Source organism: Eimeria necatrix, genomic scaffold (genome assembly GCF_000499385.1).
Source record: "Eimeria necatrix Houghton genomic scaffold, Enh_scaff75, whole genome shotgun sequence".
In the NCBI taxonomy this organism is placed as follows: Eukaryota; Apicomplexa; class Conoidasida; order Eucoccidiorida; family Eimeriidae; genus Eimeria; species Eimeria necatrix.
The window spans coordinates 76,138-91,148 of record NW_013651750.1 but is presented as its reverse complement, the minus strand read 5'-3'; the positions used below and the strand labels follow the sequence as shown (position 1 = coordinate 91,148).

At 49.2% G+C, this 15,011-nt stretch overlaps 1 protein-coding gene across 1 annotated transcript; it reads right to left on the bottom strand.

The window, feature by feature from the left end:
* Nucleotides 1–1,606: 1,606 nt before the first annotated feature.
* ENH_00074710 (thrombospondin type 1 domain-containing protein, putative) lies at nucleotides 1,607–14,656 on the bottom strand (the record flags this gene model as incomplete). Its single annotated transcript, XM_013577622.1, has 38 exons — nucleotides 1,607–2,025; nucleotides 2,238–2,490; nucleotides 2,613–2,815; nucleotides 3,019–3,060; nucleotides 3,238–3,344; nucleotides 3,565–3,622; nucleotides 3,723–3,758; nucleotides 3,858–4,058; nucleotides 4,239–4,798; nucleotides 5,037–5,097; nucleotides 5,197–5,274; nucleotides 5,401–5,474; nucleotides 5,645–5,804; nucleotides 5,972–6,356; nucleotides 6,559–6,930; nucleotides 7,104–7,154; nucleotides 7,505–7,566; nucleotides 7,713–7,747; nucleotides 7,875–7,898; nucleotides 8,106–8,368; nucleotides 8,559–8,789; nucleotides 8,955–9,130; nucleotides 9,267–9,458; nucleotides 9,572–9,595; nucleotides 9,729–9,932; nucleotides 10,021–10,053; nucleotides 10,177–10,632; nucleotides 10,853–10,894; nucleotides 11,092–11,385; nucleotides 11,528–11,833; nucleotides 11,967–12,002; nucleotides 12,203–12,406; nucleotides 12,526–12,582; nucleotides 12,784–13,044; nucleotides 13,201–13,521; nucleotides 13,875–13,910; nucleotides 14,128–14,370; nucleotides 14,557–14,656. 38 exons carry the CDS (start codon nucleotides 14,654–14,656, stop codon nucleotides 1,607–1,609), a joined length of 6,660 nt encoding a protein of 2,219 aa, XP_013433076.1.
* Nucleotides 14,657–15,011: the final 355 nt, after the last annotated feature.

Below are 15,011 nucleotides of genomic sequence, written 5' to 3'. Positions count from 1 at the left end.
AGAAATGTCTGCTGCAGATTAGTTTCGCTGCAGTTCAAAAGATGCTGGAAACTTAGACGCAGAAATTGCCAATGTGCAAATTTACTACTTTTCAAAATTTGATAAGAATTTGTTGAGTTCTGGTTTTTATTTCTTCAAATTGCTTCAGTCTGCAACAGCCCGAGTTACTCCAACTCAGAGTGGCTTTCTTATTTATTGTTATCTGTGGCTAGGAGGCTCTCTGGCCTCCCGAACTCTTCTTAGAAGCTGAGAAATGATATGCACTTCCAGCTAAAATGTTTTAGTTTTGGAAACTTGTCAGGAGCTTCAGTTTAAGAACTTTTGCTGCCAAGTCCTCGAGCGATCGAGTGTGGCAGTGGCTCCACAGGCAAGCGCTCAGGGCCTTTCAAATTGACTTAGTCATTTTTGTTTCGCTGCACTATTCCGCAATCTCTGTCTCAGGAGAATGTCGGAAGAATGAATTTCCCAAGTTGGGACTTCTACGAATAATAGAATAAGCTGCCGCTGCTGCAGCCAACGCTACAGACTCTCCAAACAAAGCTGAATGGCTAGCTGGACTGCTCCAGGCTCTTGCTAGCTAGCTGAATTACTTCGGACTTACAAAGCGGGAATCGCTGGCTAGCTGAGCTGCCTGGCTGGCTGAAGGGCCATTTCAGTGAGCCTTCAGCCTTGTGTAGTCTACAGAACAGAAGGAGCAGAAATTAGCTCATTCAAACTACAGAGCTTCTCCTTCTGAGCTGTCCATTTGCCACACAGAATATGTTGTTTCGAACTGCCACGCTGGAAATACAAAGACGGGAAAAAAGCCTCAAAAGAAAAAAAGCCTTTTTCCTTCAGAAGCATCAATGGCGCTGAGACCGAAAGCAACAGAAACTCCGAAAGCCCACATCCAAAAGGGGGAACAAAGCATTATAAACTGCTGCTAGTTGTAGCTGCCGCAGCGGCTTGTGCAGCAGGTGGCAGCTCCCTTTGAACCTAATTACTGCAACGGCGAACTGGCAGTGAGGCAGTGGGTGGAAGTAAGCGAGTAAAAGAGAACTTGAAAGCCTCTGATGGCCCATGCAGTAAGCGCCTCAGCTCCTATTTCCTGAATTTCGTCCTGAAGTCACTACAGGAGTGGCTACAGAGCTTTCGTCAAGCCTTCCTACGGAAAGCTGTAGGAGGATCTACCAATTCCGGTCCAGCAAGTGGACACAGGCTATCCAGTGCATCTGGGACACAGCTCATGATGCAGAATAAGCAAATTGGACAAAGTTGACAAAGAGTTCAGCACAACAGCCAGGCTCAGCCTTCCGCAGCTCCCCGCGAAGCTGCCGCAGGGTTATGAATGTACGCAGGAATTGCCTGCTGCTGCTGGCCCACCGCCGCTGTTCCCTAAAGCCAAGCGCCAATTCTTAAAACGTGCCGAAGTGGCAGGGGTCTTGTTCCAGAAGTGCCCACAGTTCTTTTGTCTGTGCAGCTCTTTTGGCCACACCACTCACTCACCTCTTGGGCTGCGAGCTAGCCCAGGGGCTACGTAAAAAGTCCTTCTCTTGGCATGCAAGCGTAGTTCTCATGAAAACAAATTTTAACCTCACCTTTTGCAATTCAACTGCCCCGCTGACCCCTACCAGCCTTCTACCGGCGCTTCCCTGTCAACGTCTTGCGAAGCTTCTTGCAAAGCTTCTTGTGAGGCTTCTTGCAGAACTTCTTGCGAAGCTTCTCGCGAAGCTTCTCGCGAAGCCTCTCGCGAAGCTTCTCGCGAAGCTTCACTGCCGGCCAAGCGGCCTTCGGAAGGGCTAGTGGGTGCCCCGGCAGACTGCTGTCTCACAAGTGGCGTGCGCTCCTCCATTGCTTTCTGTTCCTTGAGCTGCTGCAGCTCGAGACTAATTGTGGCGTATCTGCCTCTCAGCCCCATTAGCTTCTGCAGATCTATGCTGTACTGCAGCGACAAGTACGCAACAGCCACGCCCGCTAGGGCGCCTAAACAAAGGGATCCTATTATGAACAACGTGCCGTTCTCGGCATCCGTTTCATCTCCCTCGGCTGCTCACCACAACGAAGCACACACAAGAGACAGTTAGAAATATAAAAAATATTATGCCCCACAACGAAGTACACACAAAAAGAGAAATATTATGCCAGCGAGCTTGTAAAAGCATTTCATTTTTCTCTCTTGGAGGCAGCCTCTCCACGAAACGTCACTGGAGTTCACGAATCTCCACAAACAACGCAAACAACGAACAAGAGCTTCTCACCTGCACAAAACATGTACTTTTCGCTGGCGCAGTAAGCTTCCTTTTCTTCAATGGAAGAAAGCGTGTTGATTGTCGTGGTGCTGATGAAGCCTCGGTGGACGCAGCTGAATTCACGGAAGTGCCTCATGCCGATCACAAGGCCAGACTTCGCGGCGCAGAGCACGTAAGCAGTATCTACCCAGTTTTGCCGAGACATTGCAGCCTCGTTTTGGTAGCAAGGGCGATAGCCAAGAGGGCAGGAACACGAGTCTATCTGAGAAAAGAGTACATTCAGACAGCGGAAAAAGGTAATTGTTTTCCTCTTGCGGAGCATTGATTTCTCATTCAAGATTGAACTTCCATGCTAGGCCTTCTAAATTGTAAAGGTGAACTCACCGACTCGTCATACGCGCTAGCGTCGCTCGATGCCTCCACAGACAGGATTACACACTGCTGAGGGGTCATGTCCAGGGGGATTTTGTCTGGGTAAGTTGGTAGGGGTGTCGTGGAAGATGTTTCCGAAGTGAGAATTTCAATTATTGGTGGCGCTTTTGTCGTGAACGCCACAAATTCCGGGCTGGTGCCTCCTGTGCTGGGATCTGCAGAAGCCCAAAACCCAAAAGGACAAAATTCCAATCCCCAGCGGTAAAGAAAGCTTGCAGTTACGATCACTAAATGACCCCTAATCGACCGAGTGGGCCCCAAAGTGCTCCGCTTCTTGCTGCAGGGGTCTATGGGGCTCCCTTCTCTCAGCCATCAGCGGCCCTGCAAAGAACCCTTCTGTACTCTTTGGTATGCGTACCACAAAGCGGTATATTCGCACAAATGCCCGTCTCCACAGTTGCTGCGTGGCAGAACAAACACAATTTCAACGAAGATTCGCACCTTTTCAGCTTGAGTGTTCGCTAAAACGGCTGCGAAGACTCATCCATCCAAGCAACTACATTTCTGAGCAGTGCTTGTGCCAGGCAAGCTCCGTGGCATTCTGTCAGTACGACTTCTGTGTTGAACAAGAACTCACTAAAGGGCGTAAACTCTCCACCCCTAGGGACCTTGCTGCCTTCTTCCATAACTTCGCGGGTCCTTATTCGCACAGAAGAGCCGATTTCCGAAGCACTTAAAAGACAGCTGCATCAAAAGCACACAGCGCTTTGGGCCTTGATTCCCTATAAGCCTCAGCAAGCACCAGTCCGGACACAAACAGATGTGCGCTAGATCTGGACACTCGAGAGGCTTTTGAAGAAGATGCCACACCATCGCATTCTCCCAAGGGCGTGTGAGGCACTCCCCCGCAACTCAAGGCTACGCTGCACGCTCTAAGACAACGACCCTTAACAATGTTTCGTACCTCAGTGAACAGCTTGACCATTCGCTCCACTCCGTGAGGAGCAAATCTGCCTCTTTTTCTGTCGATGCCAGCACACGCAAGCTCCCACACAAAAAGCCTGTAGTGCTGCAGAAGAGGGCGCCAGGAAACTTGCCAGCACCTTTTTTGAATTATCTCACCTTTGCAGAAAATTACACCTTTTCCACCGGTGGTGCCTGCAGCGCAGTTGAAATAAATTAACAGGAAATCGTATAGACAAGTCGCCCACCAGCCCACAAGAATGCGCCCATGCTGGCTCTACCGTGTTTCCGTACTTGGCGCGAATGTGCATTTTTCAGCGAATTCTCCACTTCGAAACGGCTCAATAAAACATTCTCGGTAAGATTCCCCTCGCTTGTCCGCATTGCAAGTATTCATCAGGTTCGTGCACCACTCCTTGCATTTTGCAGTTTCTTCCTCAGACGGACTCACCCCAGAGGGCGTTTTGGCAATAGCTCTCGAGCAATCAGGAACCGCTGCATCGTTTGTCGCAAGCAAATACAGTGACAAAATGCTTAAAGTGAAAAATGTGTTGAAAGTAGAGCGAAGCAGGCCAAGCCAAGGACTTAAATGCAATAATCGCATTTCATCATTGCTTTCAGTACCCCGTTATCCTGTGCTTTCGAATTTACTCAAGGTGCGCCGTGGCCACTTACACACGAGCGAGCTATTCGCATCCTTCCAGTGGCTTAGGCCGCTTTTGCAGTAGTCATTAAGGGCACTGGGACTCGGGAACTCAGTGAACGTGAAGTACTCTTCAATGCCAGTCGAGTCTTTCTTGTATCCTCGCAGGGGGCAATGAATTCTGCCCATGCCAGCGTACGCGAAGTACACACTAGAATCTGGCAACTTGCCGCTTTCATCATTAGCCCAGAGCGGTGTGTGCGCTGCTTCTGTTGAACATAACCCGTCGGAGGCTAACAGTATTCCCCTAATGCCTTTCCAGTCTTCCACGATATCGTCTGCTGTGCAAGGCACCATGCCATGTTCCAAACAAGCGCAGCTGGGAGCAACAAAGGCCCCCTCAGCGGGAGACTGTGTTGGGGTTTCCTCATTAGAAGTCTCTTGTAGGAAACTGAGAACGGCATCTTGGTTGACCAGTTTCGTCAGGGTTGGCCTGCAAGTCGCGGGTGGAGCTGCGAACAGAGCAACAAGTTTGAAGCAAGTCGAAGCAGCTCCTCGCGCCACATCTTTGAAGATGACACTGACACAGGCGCTGAATCCAAGCACAAGTTTCGCCGAGGCATTTCAGGGGCGCAATTGCTCAGTGCACAGCCTAACTTGGTCGCTAGACCAGAGGCAGCTTGGTCTTACAGATGTACTGATCTTCTTTCAATCTACAGGTGAGGTAGAAGCCACCGTCAGACAGTGCTTTCGTGACACAACCCCGAAAGGGCACTAACAAGGCATCGTGGGAAGCAAGGCTTCTGCACTTTTCCTCCGTCGTTCTGCACCTATCGATGCACGCCTTCCGCGAAGCGGAGTCCTCATAAATTGATACTACTTCGGAGCAGTCTAAATGACAAAACCAATATGTGCAGGAAAGAGCATGTTGAGAAGCCCGTAAAAATATGCAAACGACGAGCAAGCGCGCAAGTCAAGCTATAGACTTACCAAGGTCAAACTCTCTACAATTCTGAAGACCGTCCGCGCTGGAACAAGATCTTGTGGGACTAGTTCCGCTTGTAATGGCTGCGAAACTCAGCACGCGCAGATTATTCCCTGGGAGTATGCCCGAAGTCTCCACAAGCCTATGCCATTTTGGCTAGTTATTCTAGGCGCAGGCAGCTCGTGCAGTGTAGTGCCAGCACGACCAACCTAAAAATGCTCCCTTTTCGCTGTTCCGGGCAAGCCTCCTCCGCAGCGCAGTATGGCCTTCTGAAAGTATGCATCTGAAACATGCAGAGGCATGCACACGAACAAATAGAAGCAGGAGTAGCTTCCAAATTGTACAAGTCCCCTACCCATGCTCCTACGCTTCTGCCTTCTCATTCCCCTTTTCCCTGATATACGGGGAGTGCCACGTACAAGCGGCAAACATATAATCTCAAAATATGCTTACGGAACATCACATCCTGACCAGTTTGACACTATTGTGGCAGCTGTAGTGTTTGAAGCGAACGAGTCCAATTCAGCAAATTCAGCCGTTGGTGCTGAATCTTCTTCCGAGTCTTTCTCCTCTTCCTGTTGCTGTTGCGTTCCAGGGACCTTCCATTGCGGCCCTATAGAAAGAAACAACTTAACAAGCAATCAAATAATCTGTTGTGACATGCTGAACGGGCAGCAGCCTGATATAGCTGTAGCCAAGTTTGAGTTCGCAGATGCTGTGTTGCGTCATGTTGCCTATTTGGGTATTTGTGTGTCCGTGGCAGCTCCACTTCCCTATTACCTTTTCTGCAGGGCTGAAACTCGTATATGTCATCTTCTCTGCAGTATTCTGCGCCTGCGAAAATCGGTTTATACCGCCTCTTGGCAGTGACCACCTCGTCGTGACGTAAGAAAGAGGAGCAGTCACTCCACTCGGTCCAGTCGGCTGTCCAGCAGTAGCCTACGCACAGCTGGAGAGAATCTCCACAGCCCTCCGTCTCCTCCAAAATGCAGTCAGGATCTGTGTCAATGACTTCCGCAGCTATTGCAGTGCGTTTCCTGTACCGCCGTGGAAAGTTGTGAGAGCCTAAGCAAGTTGCGCTGCAAGCAGACCACTCTTCCCACTCTCCTGGAAAGCAAGAAGGGGGTACATGGTGAACAACTTCCGGCGCCTGTTCCTCAACCGCCTCGGTATCGGCAGCATTCGCTGCAAATCAGCATCAGGAAAAAGGTGCACACTGAGTACTTTCACACTTGACGCTGAAAGCGCAACGTAAAGACAAGCCTGTTCACTTCAAGAGTGCCATTTAATGGCACTCTTGACGTGAGCACGCCTGCCTATAAGTAGCAACTCCACCTCTTATACTAACTCATGCAGATTTCCTTACATGGGCAAAGAACATAAGGAGTAACGTGCTGACACAGATATGTGCCACTGTACGCCTGTTCTCCAGTGCCTGCTCCAGGAAGATCTGGGTAAGCTGGAAAGGCTCGTTGGCGCCAGTGTAGGAAAGCACTATGAATGACAGTGATGGAGCATGCATTTACGGAAAGTTGACGGAACATCTGCGTGACGGGCTTAATTGGTTCTTGGGAAGTTTCACAGAGTCCCCCTTCTCCCTGCAACTCCTTCAGCCATGTCAAGTCATGGGCTGCATCTTCTGTGCTGCAGGGCATCGCGAGCCCTGGACATCTGCATGTGAACGAGGCGGAGTCCCAGGCCAAATATGTAGGGTAATTGCGCATATCGAAAACACGACACTTTCCTGTACTCGAGCTCCCATCTGTGCCTGCGCAGTAGCCGACCCACAGCGGCAATACACAGATGCGAACTAAAAGGATCCGAAAGTAATTAACTTATCTCGCCTTATCTCGATCCGAAAATAATTAAGTCTTATCTCCTCCCCTGAAGCCAATAAGCAGTTCTTTCCTACCTTCCCCAGAATCCGAGTTTGCCGAATCAGTCCCAGATGAAGTTTTATCGCCTGTGAAAAAAGCAACGAAAGTGCAGTAGTGAGAAGTGCACGCCCATAAAAGACTGCACTAGGCGCTCAGCACTAAAACCTTGTGCGAACCATTTATGAGATACGGGGGCTCGCTCTCTCAAAAGGCTCGCCGAATTCGAAGAGTGGCAACGAAGAACACACAAAGGTAAAGATATAAGAAAGGCTGACGTCAGCACAAGCATATTGTCTCATCTTCCACCGTAACTACAACGCGCAAGTTCCCAACTGCAGAAGCAGCACGAAATGCTTGATGCAGCAGGGGCATCAGCTTCCTACTCGGCGAATTGCATTCATTCGTGAAGTCCGGGGGGAGCAGATGATTCAGGCACTGTAAGGGAGTTGTTGAGGACCAACAATATAAAAGGTATATTCCAGAGCACAGTTGCGAGCACTCCTCATCGGTTAGTGAACTGCCCTGTGTTCAAACGAATCCACATCGTTCACTCAAAAATGATGTGGCCTTTGCCACCTTTGACTCAGCTGCGGCCTAATCATATGCAGAAAAGGCCCCAGTGCTGTGCGTCAGAGCCTACTTACCAAAAGAGCTGTGACTGTGCATATTCTGCTTGAGACTGAACCACACAAGACAAAGGGCGCAAGCCACGAGAAAGAAATACGAATCAGGCTTCTTATATAGACAATGAAAAGTCATCTTCGCGAGTCAGCAAAAATGCGTTAAACTGCCGCAGCCGCGCTTACAGGACGATTTGTTCATCTGCGCAACTGAAAACGCACAACACAACGCAAGCACTCTTACTGCGCAGTTAACTGTTGCCGAATGTCAAAGATCCGCAGCGCTGTTACTAAAAAAGGCGGATTCGCAGCTTCGCTGGTCGTTGAACTTGGAAAAACTACCAGTTTGACTTATGTGCCCTTCAACTTGCGTGGGCGCCGAAAATCTCCTGGCACCTTATATATAGTGAATCCTTACCAGCGGAGAAGTACAGGGCCGTAAAATGTACTTCACTGCTTGACAAGCTCCTGAGAATGTCATCCGCCAAAGAGCAAGTTGACACCCAGACTGAAGGGACCCATCCTAAGCTGTCTTCCCTCGAACGCCACTGCACAGAATAGAATTCGTCGTTGCCCGGCCCCTCTCCGGCGATTTGAGGAAATATATGGGGAAAAAAGAAGGTGGGCAGGTTTTGGGGAAACTTGATATCCTCCCTGTCGACTTCCCTCGTGTTAAAAATCTGCACAAAGCAATCACATACCGCCATTCCTTTAATCCTTTGGTGTGGATTTTCGACGTGGCACGCCCCTTCTGCAATTAAGTTACGTACTGAACTACAATGAAAACGCAGAGATGGCATGCATCATACATGACTAGCCTAGTTAACTATTAACTGTAGGGATTCCGCTGCTCCACCCTGCTGAGCTCACAGCCAAAGAGCGCCCTCCTAGCGACGCAGCGAGCGGGCTGGTTGTTGAAGAACTCTCATCGGATAGATTAGCAATCAAGTAGCCCACGGTTATCGAGGTGAAAGGCTCCAGGCACGCAAGCCGAATTTTGAGGGAATTACTCTTCTGCTCGATTATGCGAAATGCAGCTGAAGCTGCAATCGTGCTCGGTGATTGCCCCACAGCGGACTGTACCTCCAAAAGAACAACTGCCTGAGCGCGAACAAATGGAATTGCACTGCAGTCGCCCCAACGTTCTCCACAAAGAATACCGCAAATTACTCGTCTAGTAGCCTCACAACCTCTGAAAGAGCCTCAGGCGAGTCAAGCTCTATCTCCCCAGCGGGTGCTTATCCGAGAGAGAAGATGAATCCTTACCTTTGCAAAATCGTTTACAACAAACGGGGTACGAAGAAGGAAATCCCCAGTAGCAGTCAAATCAGTGGTGCCAACAATCAGTCGAACAGGAGAATGTTTTGCAAGGTACTGGCCTGGGGGTATAGCTAAGTAGCTGGCAACAACTTTGAGCTCGGCCGAAGCTTGAGAAGCCGGCTCTGAGGGCAAGTGGCAAACGCACGTTTAGTCACTCACCCAGGAAGCGTGAGCTCCCCTCATAGAAGAAACCTCAAAGGAGCTCATCAAGCGGGAGCGAGTTAAAAGTAGCTGAGCAGCAAAAAGGTGCTTGCGTACCTCTGCACGAAGCCCCGAATGCCTGTACTCTAAAGCTGTCGTTTGTCACCTGCGAGATCAGCAGCCGAGGTATGCCGGCTACGGAGTGAGGTGCCCCTGTAAAGATGATCGGTTGCGGATATATTGGCTTCGAAAACTGAACAGTGCTTTCATTGCCGCTGGCCAGCATCCAGGACACAGCCATGTTGGCCGCTGCACCAGGCAGATCGCATGCAAGAAGGCTGGACTGAAGATGCATGAACTGCGGATTCCAAACCTGGCAACACACTACAGACAGTTGACTGTGAAGCGCAATGAATTCTAACCTCCAGGCGTCGGTGTTTGAGAAGCTGAAAGCAAACAGAGCGCAGCACAGGGGGATGTTTTAAGGTTTGCTTTGCCTTTTGAAATGCCAAAGTGTGCCAGAAGAAGCGTTTTCAGAGTTTGATGACGGGCTTGCTAAGACAAAAAGCCAGTGCTCACTTGTCTGGACATCGCAGTACTCCAGGATGGTGCCAAGCCTCAGCTTTCGATAACAGTGCATGAGATCCTTGTACAATGTTGGGTTGTCCGCCATATGGGTGCGGCACTTCCACTCAATATGGCCGCAGACGTAAGTGCACTGAAAGGTGTTGGCTTTAGTGGAATCTTTCGATGTGGCCGTACTGCAGTCCGGTGCCAAGGTGCCTGTAATTGGAAACAAATAATATTCTCGAAAAATATATTTGGACGCAAGGCCAACGACAATTTTTCTTTGCAGCTACTGAGAGCTCACCACTTCGTTGGGATGTCATTCTCGCGTCCGAACCTGAGCAGGTCCAGGCATATTACAGTATTGCAGAGCATGCAAAAGGAGCAAAAACCAACATGCCGCGCTGTGCCACCTTTGACTCTATTGGCTAGACACGTAGTGAGCTCCGGTGCAGCTCACCTAAGCAAAAAACTCCTTTGATCCACGTATTATCTCCGCATTTGCCATTCTGCGGCCCAGCTTCATAGTGCCAGGACGGCGGTGTCGACATCCAGAGAGCACGGTTGTACTTTGCAATGATGACTCCGCCTTCACCTCCCCAGTACTGTGACAAAGTAGACTTCCACGCATATGCAGTGGCTTGAGCCTCCGCTGGTGTGCAGGGCCCCAATGCGGAGCCCGTGCAAGTGCAGCTGCCAGTGTGTGGATCTTCAGGGCCTGGTGACTGAATAAAGCATGCGACCGAGTTGCTATTCGGGATGTAGCAATCTTGGATCGCGTTAGCAACACACAGCCAAGGGTTGATGACTGAGGAACAGTCTCCGGCGCTCTTTTTTGTGCAAGCTTCTCTGCACGCCCAATCATCCGATTCTGTAGCTCCCCCAATCGTCGAAAATGCCCTTTGACACAACGGCCCTGCAAGTAACACCCGCTGAAGCCGCAGCGGCTAAACTTACTCTTCTACGCTAAAGGCATCAAGTACAACATGCAATACATGTCCCACAACGCGCAATGAGAGAGACGGCGAAGGCAGTGCACTAGAAGGTCGATGGAGGTGTCCAGAAAACTGAAATGGGGAGAATGGAGGGATGTAAACTGAGCTCGGAAAAGGCGAATGCAACGCAGAGTGTCTTACGTCTAACCGGCAACTTGTTAGTTAGGGAGTCCTCGACAGCATCTGCAACATCACGAATAAATCTGTACGGGCTGATGAAACAGTTTGTTAAAGGAACACAAGCTCTAAATGTGCTGCGCCGATCAATGTCGATGCTGCGATGCGACAAAAGAACGTCCAGCGATTCACATTAACTAGGCTTGGGGGCTTCACAATTCGAGCTGCATTCTTCGTTCAAATAAGTGTAGGTTTCACCTCACCTTGACACAGCACATGCGTAGTCGACGACTTCTCGCACACCGGGTTCAAGTCATCCATTATAACCAAAGACCCTGTCCCGGAACCCTGACTCTTGTAAACAAGGAAGCCGCCTAGGCTGACAGTTGTGCCTTTCGGAGCATTCTGAATCCAGCCCTGACTCACAGCTGCAGCGTTCGCCGGACAAGGTCTGGCGCTGTTCGGGCACGCACACGCGTCACCCCCCGCATCCTTCTCTCCTGTTGTCCTGTATATGTTGCAGATCATCGAGAGGGAGTCCGACGAAATAGAAAGGTCTGGAAAACTCAAACACGTAAAACTAAGCTGCCATTATAGTGTTTCAGACACCGATGGGCCTCGGAATACAAACTGCTTCGAATACCATTTTTTCGCATTTTATGCGGGACGCAACGGCGAAAGAGACTGGTCGTGGCTTACTCGGAGCACAATTCCAAGCTATGTAGTATGCTACTTTGTCTTCAGGGCAGTTGCGCAGGGCATTTGTAATTCCAGCTAGCGATATTTTCTCGCTGTATATTTGCCCGTTGAATATAGAATCAGGCAGCAAACTCTTGACACTTTGCGTGATGTCAGTTATAGGGCAGCCACTAATCTTCTTGCCGTAGTTGAGTGTTTCCTCATGCCCGCCGACAACTTTCACCAGTGTCCACCGCTCGTACGGTGCGCAGCTATGTTCAATTTCCAGTTCGGCTCCGTCAGTGCTTTTCAATATTTCGGAAAACTCTGGAAAGGTACAGCATTCAAACGCACAGAGAAGCCAAAATGAAGGTTTTACAGAGAGGGTGAGTGAGCTGCCATTACTATGGCGGCAAAGGCAAGTTGTTCCCGCCTTGGACGATCCCCTTTAAAGACTGACCAAACTGAGATTTGTCCTCATATTCCCATCTTTTTTCTGCAAAGCACAATCCAGGAAAATATTACGCATCGAGTGGCAACAGGAGAAAGTCTACCGGCGTGGTACGCTGCTGAGATTATTCCCCGTAGTCAGATCTAGTCAAGACGCCTTTGCAGACTTTAATGATTCTTTTTGGGCCCTAAAATCTGTTAAATCATGCTGAAGTGGGACTCATAAAAAGTTTAAGGAAAACTAACCGAAAATGCACGCCTGAGCCCGTGCAGTCGCTGATGAATCAAGAGACGGAAGTTTGGTGAAGTCGTAGCTCCGCCAAAAACTTGCGAACTGTTCGTAGGAATTTAATGCCGAGAATCTCGAGTAGAATAACCTCCAAAGAGTGACGCAAGGCAGCCTACAAAACGGCTGGTCGTTACCCCTGTAACAGTTGGGCCCCATATTTCCTGCATTAAAAAATTACAGAAGGGTCCACAGCTATAAATCACCGAAAAATCAAGCTAATACAAGCTTCCGGACAACAGAGATTAGTGGGACTCGAGCTTTAACGAAAATACAAGCGAACCCAAAAACTCCTCAGGGGCTGTTGTAGTTGTTGTAGTTGTCGTCATCGGTGCGGTACCTACATCAAAACCGAACATAGCAAGAGAAAGCATGTCGAGTGCAAAATAAATATTTGAGGATCCGTGCAGAACTAATCGTATCACGCACGTGTAAAGGAGTGCCAAATAAAGCAAAATTACTCCAAAATGTCAATATTCGAAGAGACCCACTGACACACGCCTGGCCTGTGAAGGTTGAAGTTGCCGCGCAATATACTTACTTCTGCAAAGAGCCCGAACAAACTTATATTCACATGGATTTGTAGAAAGGTCGAAGGCCTGGTATATATCCCCATAAGCGAGGTAACGAATTGAATCTTTCATGTAGACTTGTGCCTTGGGCCTGAGGCCATCTTTCCACGACTCCTTGGCTTTCGCCTCTTGTACAGTACAAGGTACAGTGCCACTAGGGCACTCGCAGGAGTTTTCCGAGTAGTTCCACGAAGTTGTTCTCTTCGCCTCGCATGCAGGGAGCGGGCTCGCTGACGGACATGAACCACAGTGATAAGGAAAGCTGTTCAACGTTGACAGAAGCCACAGGGTTTCAAAATATTGCTTCAGTGGAGCTGATGCGTGGGGTGGATACTTCTGCCTACAGCACCAACACAGTTGAGGCCTACGGGAGTTTAGCAGCTTACGTGGAACGCAAGAATAGAAAAAACTATACAGATAGTCATCGGATGGAGGCGAAGAGCACAAGTCAGAAAGGGCAGGCTCCTCTGGCAGATCCTGGAACTCCAATTCGCAGAAAAGCCTGTTGTTTGTCTCCTTGTCTCTTTCGCAAGCCGCAGCTACCTCGACGCCTTGAGAGTACAGCATGCAGTTGTCGTCTCCGACATACGCAGTTGGGTGGCCGGTGAGGAAATCCACAACGCGCAGCTCTTTGTCCTTGCAAAGCGTTTCGCCACCGAAAACTGAGCTTGAAAGCAGTTCGTCGAGTGCATACTCTTGGAATCCGTCTGCGAACAAGTTGAAAGGTTTGAAAATAAAATTTATTCTTAAACGGTGGAAATAAATAAAAAGGTAAACAAACAAAAGATAAATAATTGAAAGATAGATGGTAAATGAAAAATATAAATGAATTGGAAAATAAATAAATTGACAAACTAATTCAAAGATAAGCAAAAAAAAGAATAAACAAATCAAGAAACAAATTTGTGGGGACAACTGCGCTGCACGTCACATCCGAGCGAGCAGCCTGAAGAAGCACTAAGCGCACAAAGAAATGCCAGCTCTACTGCAAGAGTTGATAAGGAACTGCAGCTCCTAACTGGTATGAAAATTGACTACGGCGAGCTATTCTGCAAATCACCGTATTGCTCTAGAGGGGCAAAGCTGGGGCGGGAGCCTGAAAGATTGCACACGAACATGCAGTTGCCTGAAGAGTTTCGTTCACCTAACTGTCACGTAGGATTCTGTAAAGCCGATTCTACTGAAATCTGAGGGCCAAGCAAGCTCGCAGGTAACTTTAATTCGCGCTGGAACAAACACTGTCGGCCCCGCATTGGTCTGTGACCCAAAAGTATAAGCGATTTGGGCGTTAAGTAGCAGATGTGGCTGCGCACCGAAAGAACATTCGTCCTGGAGTTTTGTGTATATGGATACTTCTACTTGAGGCTTGTCTCCCAGGCGGTTGCTCTCCCAAAACTCGGTGAAGCAACGCATTGGGTTGCTGCATGGAAGAAAAAGCCTAGTAGCCTCTTCATTCCACACCTCCTCGCAGACAAAAGTGCACTGCTCTTGCATGGTTGAAGTGGTTTCAAACTTGCACTGAGGACCGCCATTTTCATGATTTGCCGCAGAGCGTACTGGAGGAAGGGGAACAGCAGCACGCGCTCACAATCAGTTCGTCAGTGTCGGAGGCAAAAGCGGCACCTACTCGTCTGTGTGGTTGCAGTTTTGCCTCAGATTTATCCCAACACCACAGAATTGTGCTGAACTCAATGAAAAAAGACCAATATCTAGCGCTTGCAAACAATGGGGGGCATGCTTACGCCGGAGAGAGTCAATAGGGGGGGCAGACACTTGAGCAGGAACACCAAGAAGCAGAATAGCAAGTCCGGAGATTAGCACAAGTAACTTTTGCGTTGCCATTGTAAAGCCGCTGCATTATTGCCCAGATAAAGTGGGTCACCTCCCACAGTACTGCCAGGTCCATAGACCCGATACAGGGTCATCGACTTCCACTATCCCTGATGTTAAGAGCAGGAATATGGGCCAACTTCAACTCATTAAATAAAAGCCAGTCTGTTGGGGGTTGCTGGAGCAGTTTCTCTTGGGGAAGCTTGCAGACCCATCCCTCAAATACGGCAGATACGCACCCGCCACTGCCGACTAGCCAAAGGCCAGAGTTCTCCTTAATGAATTATGTCTCACCGCAAAATGCCTTACATGTAACGTGTAGTGTGCGGATTATCTCTCTGCACACGAAGCCAATCATGGAGGCGAA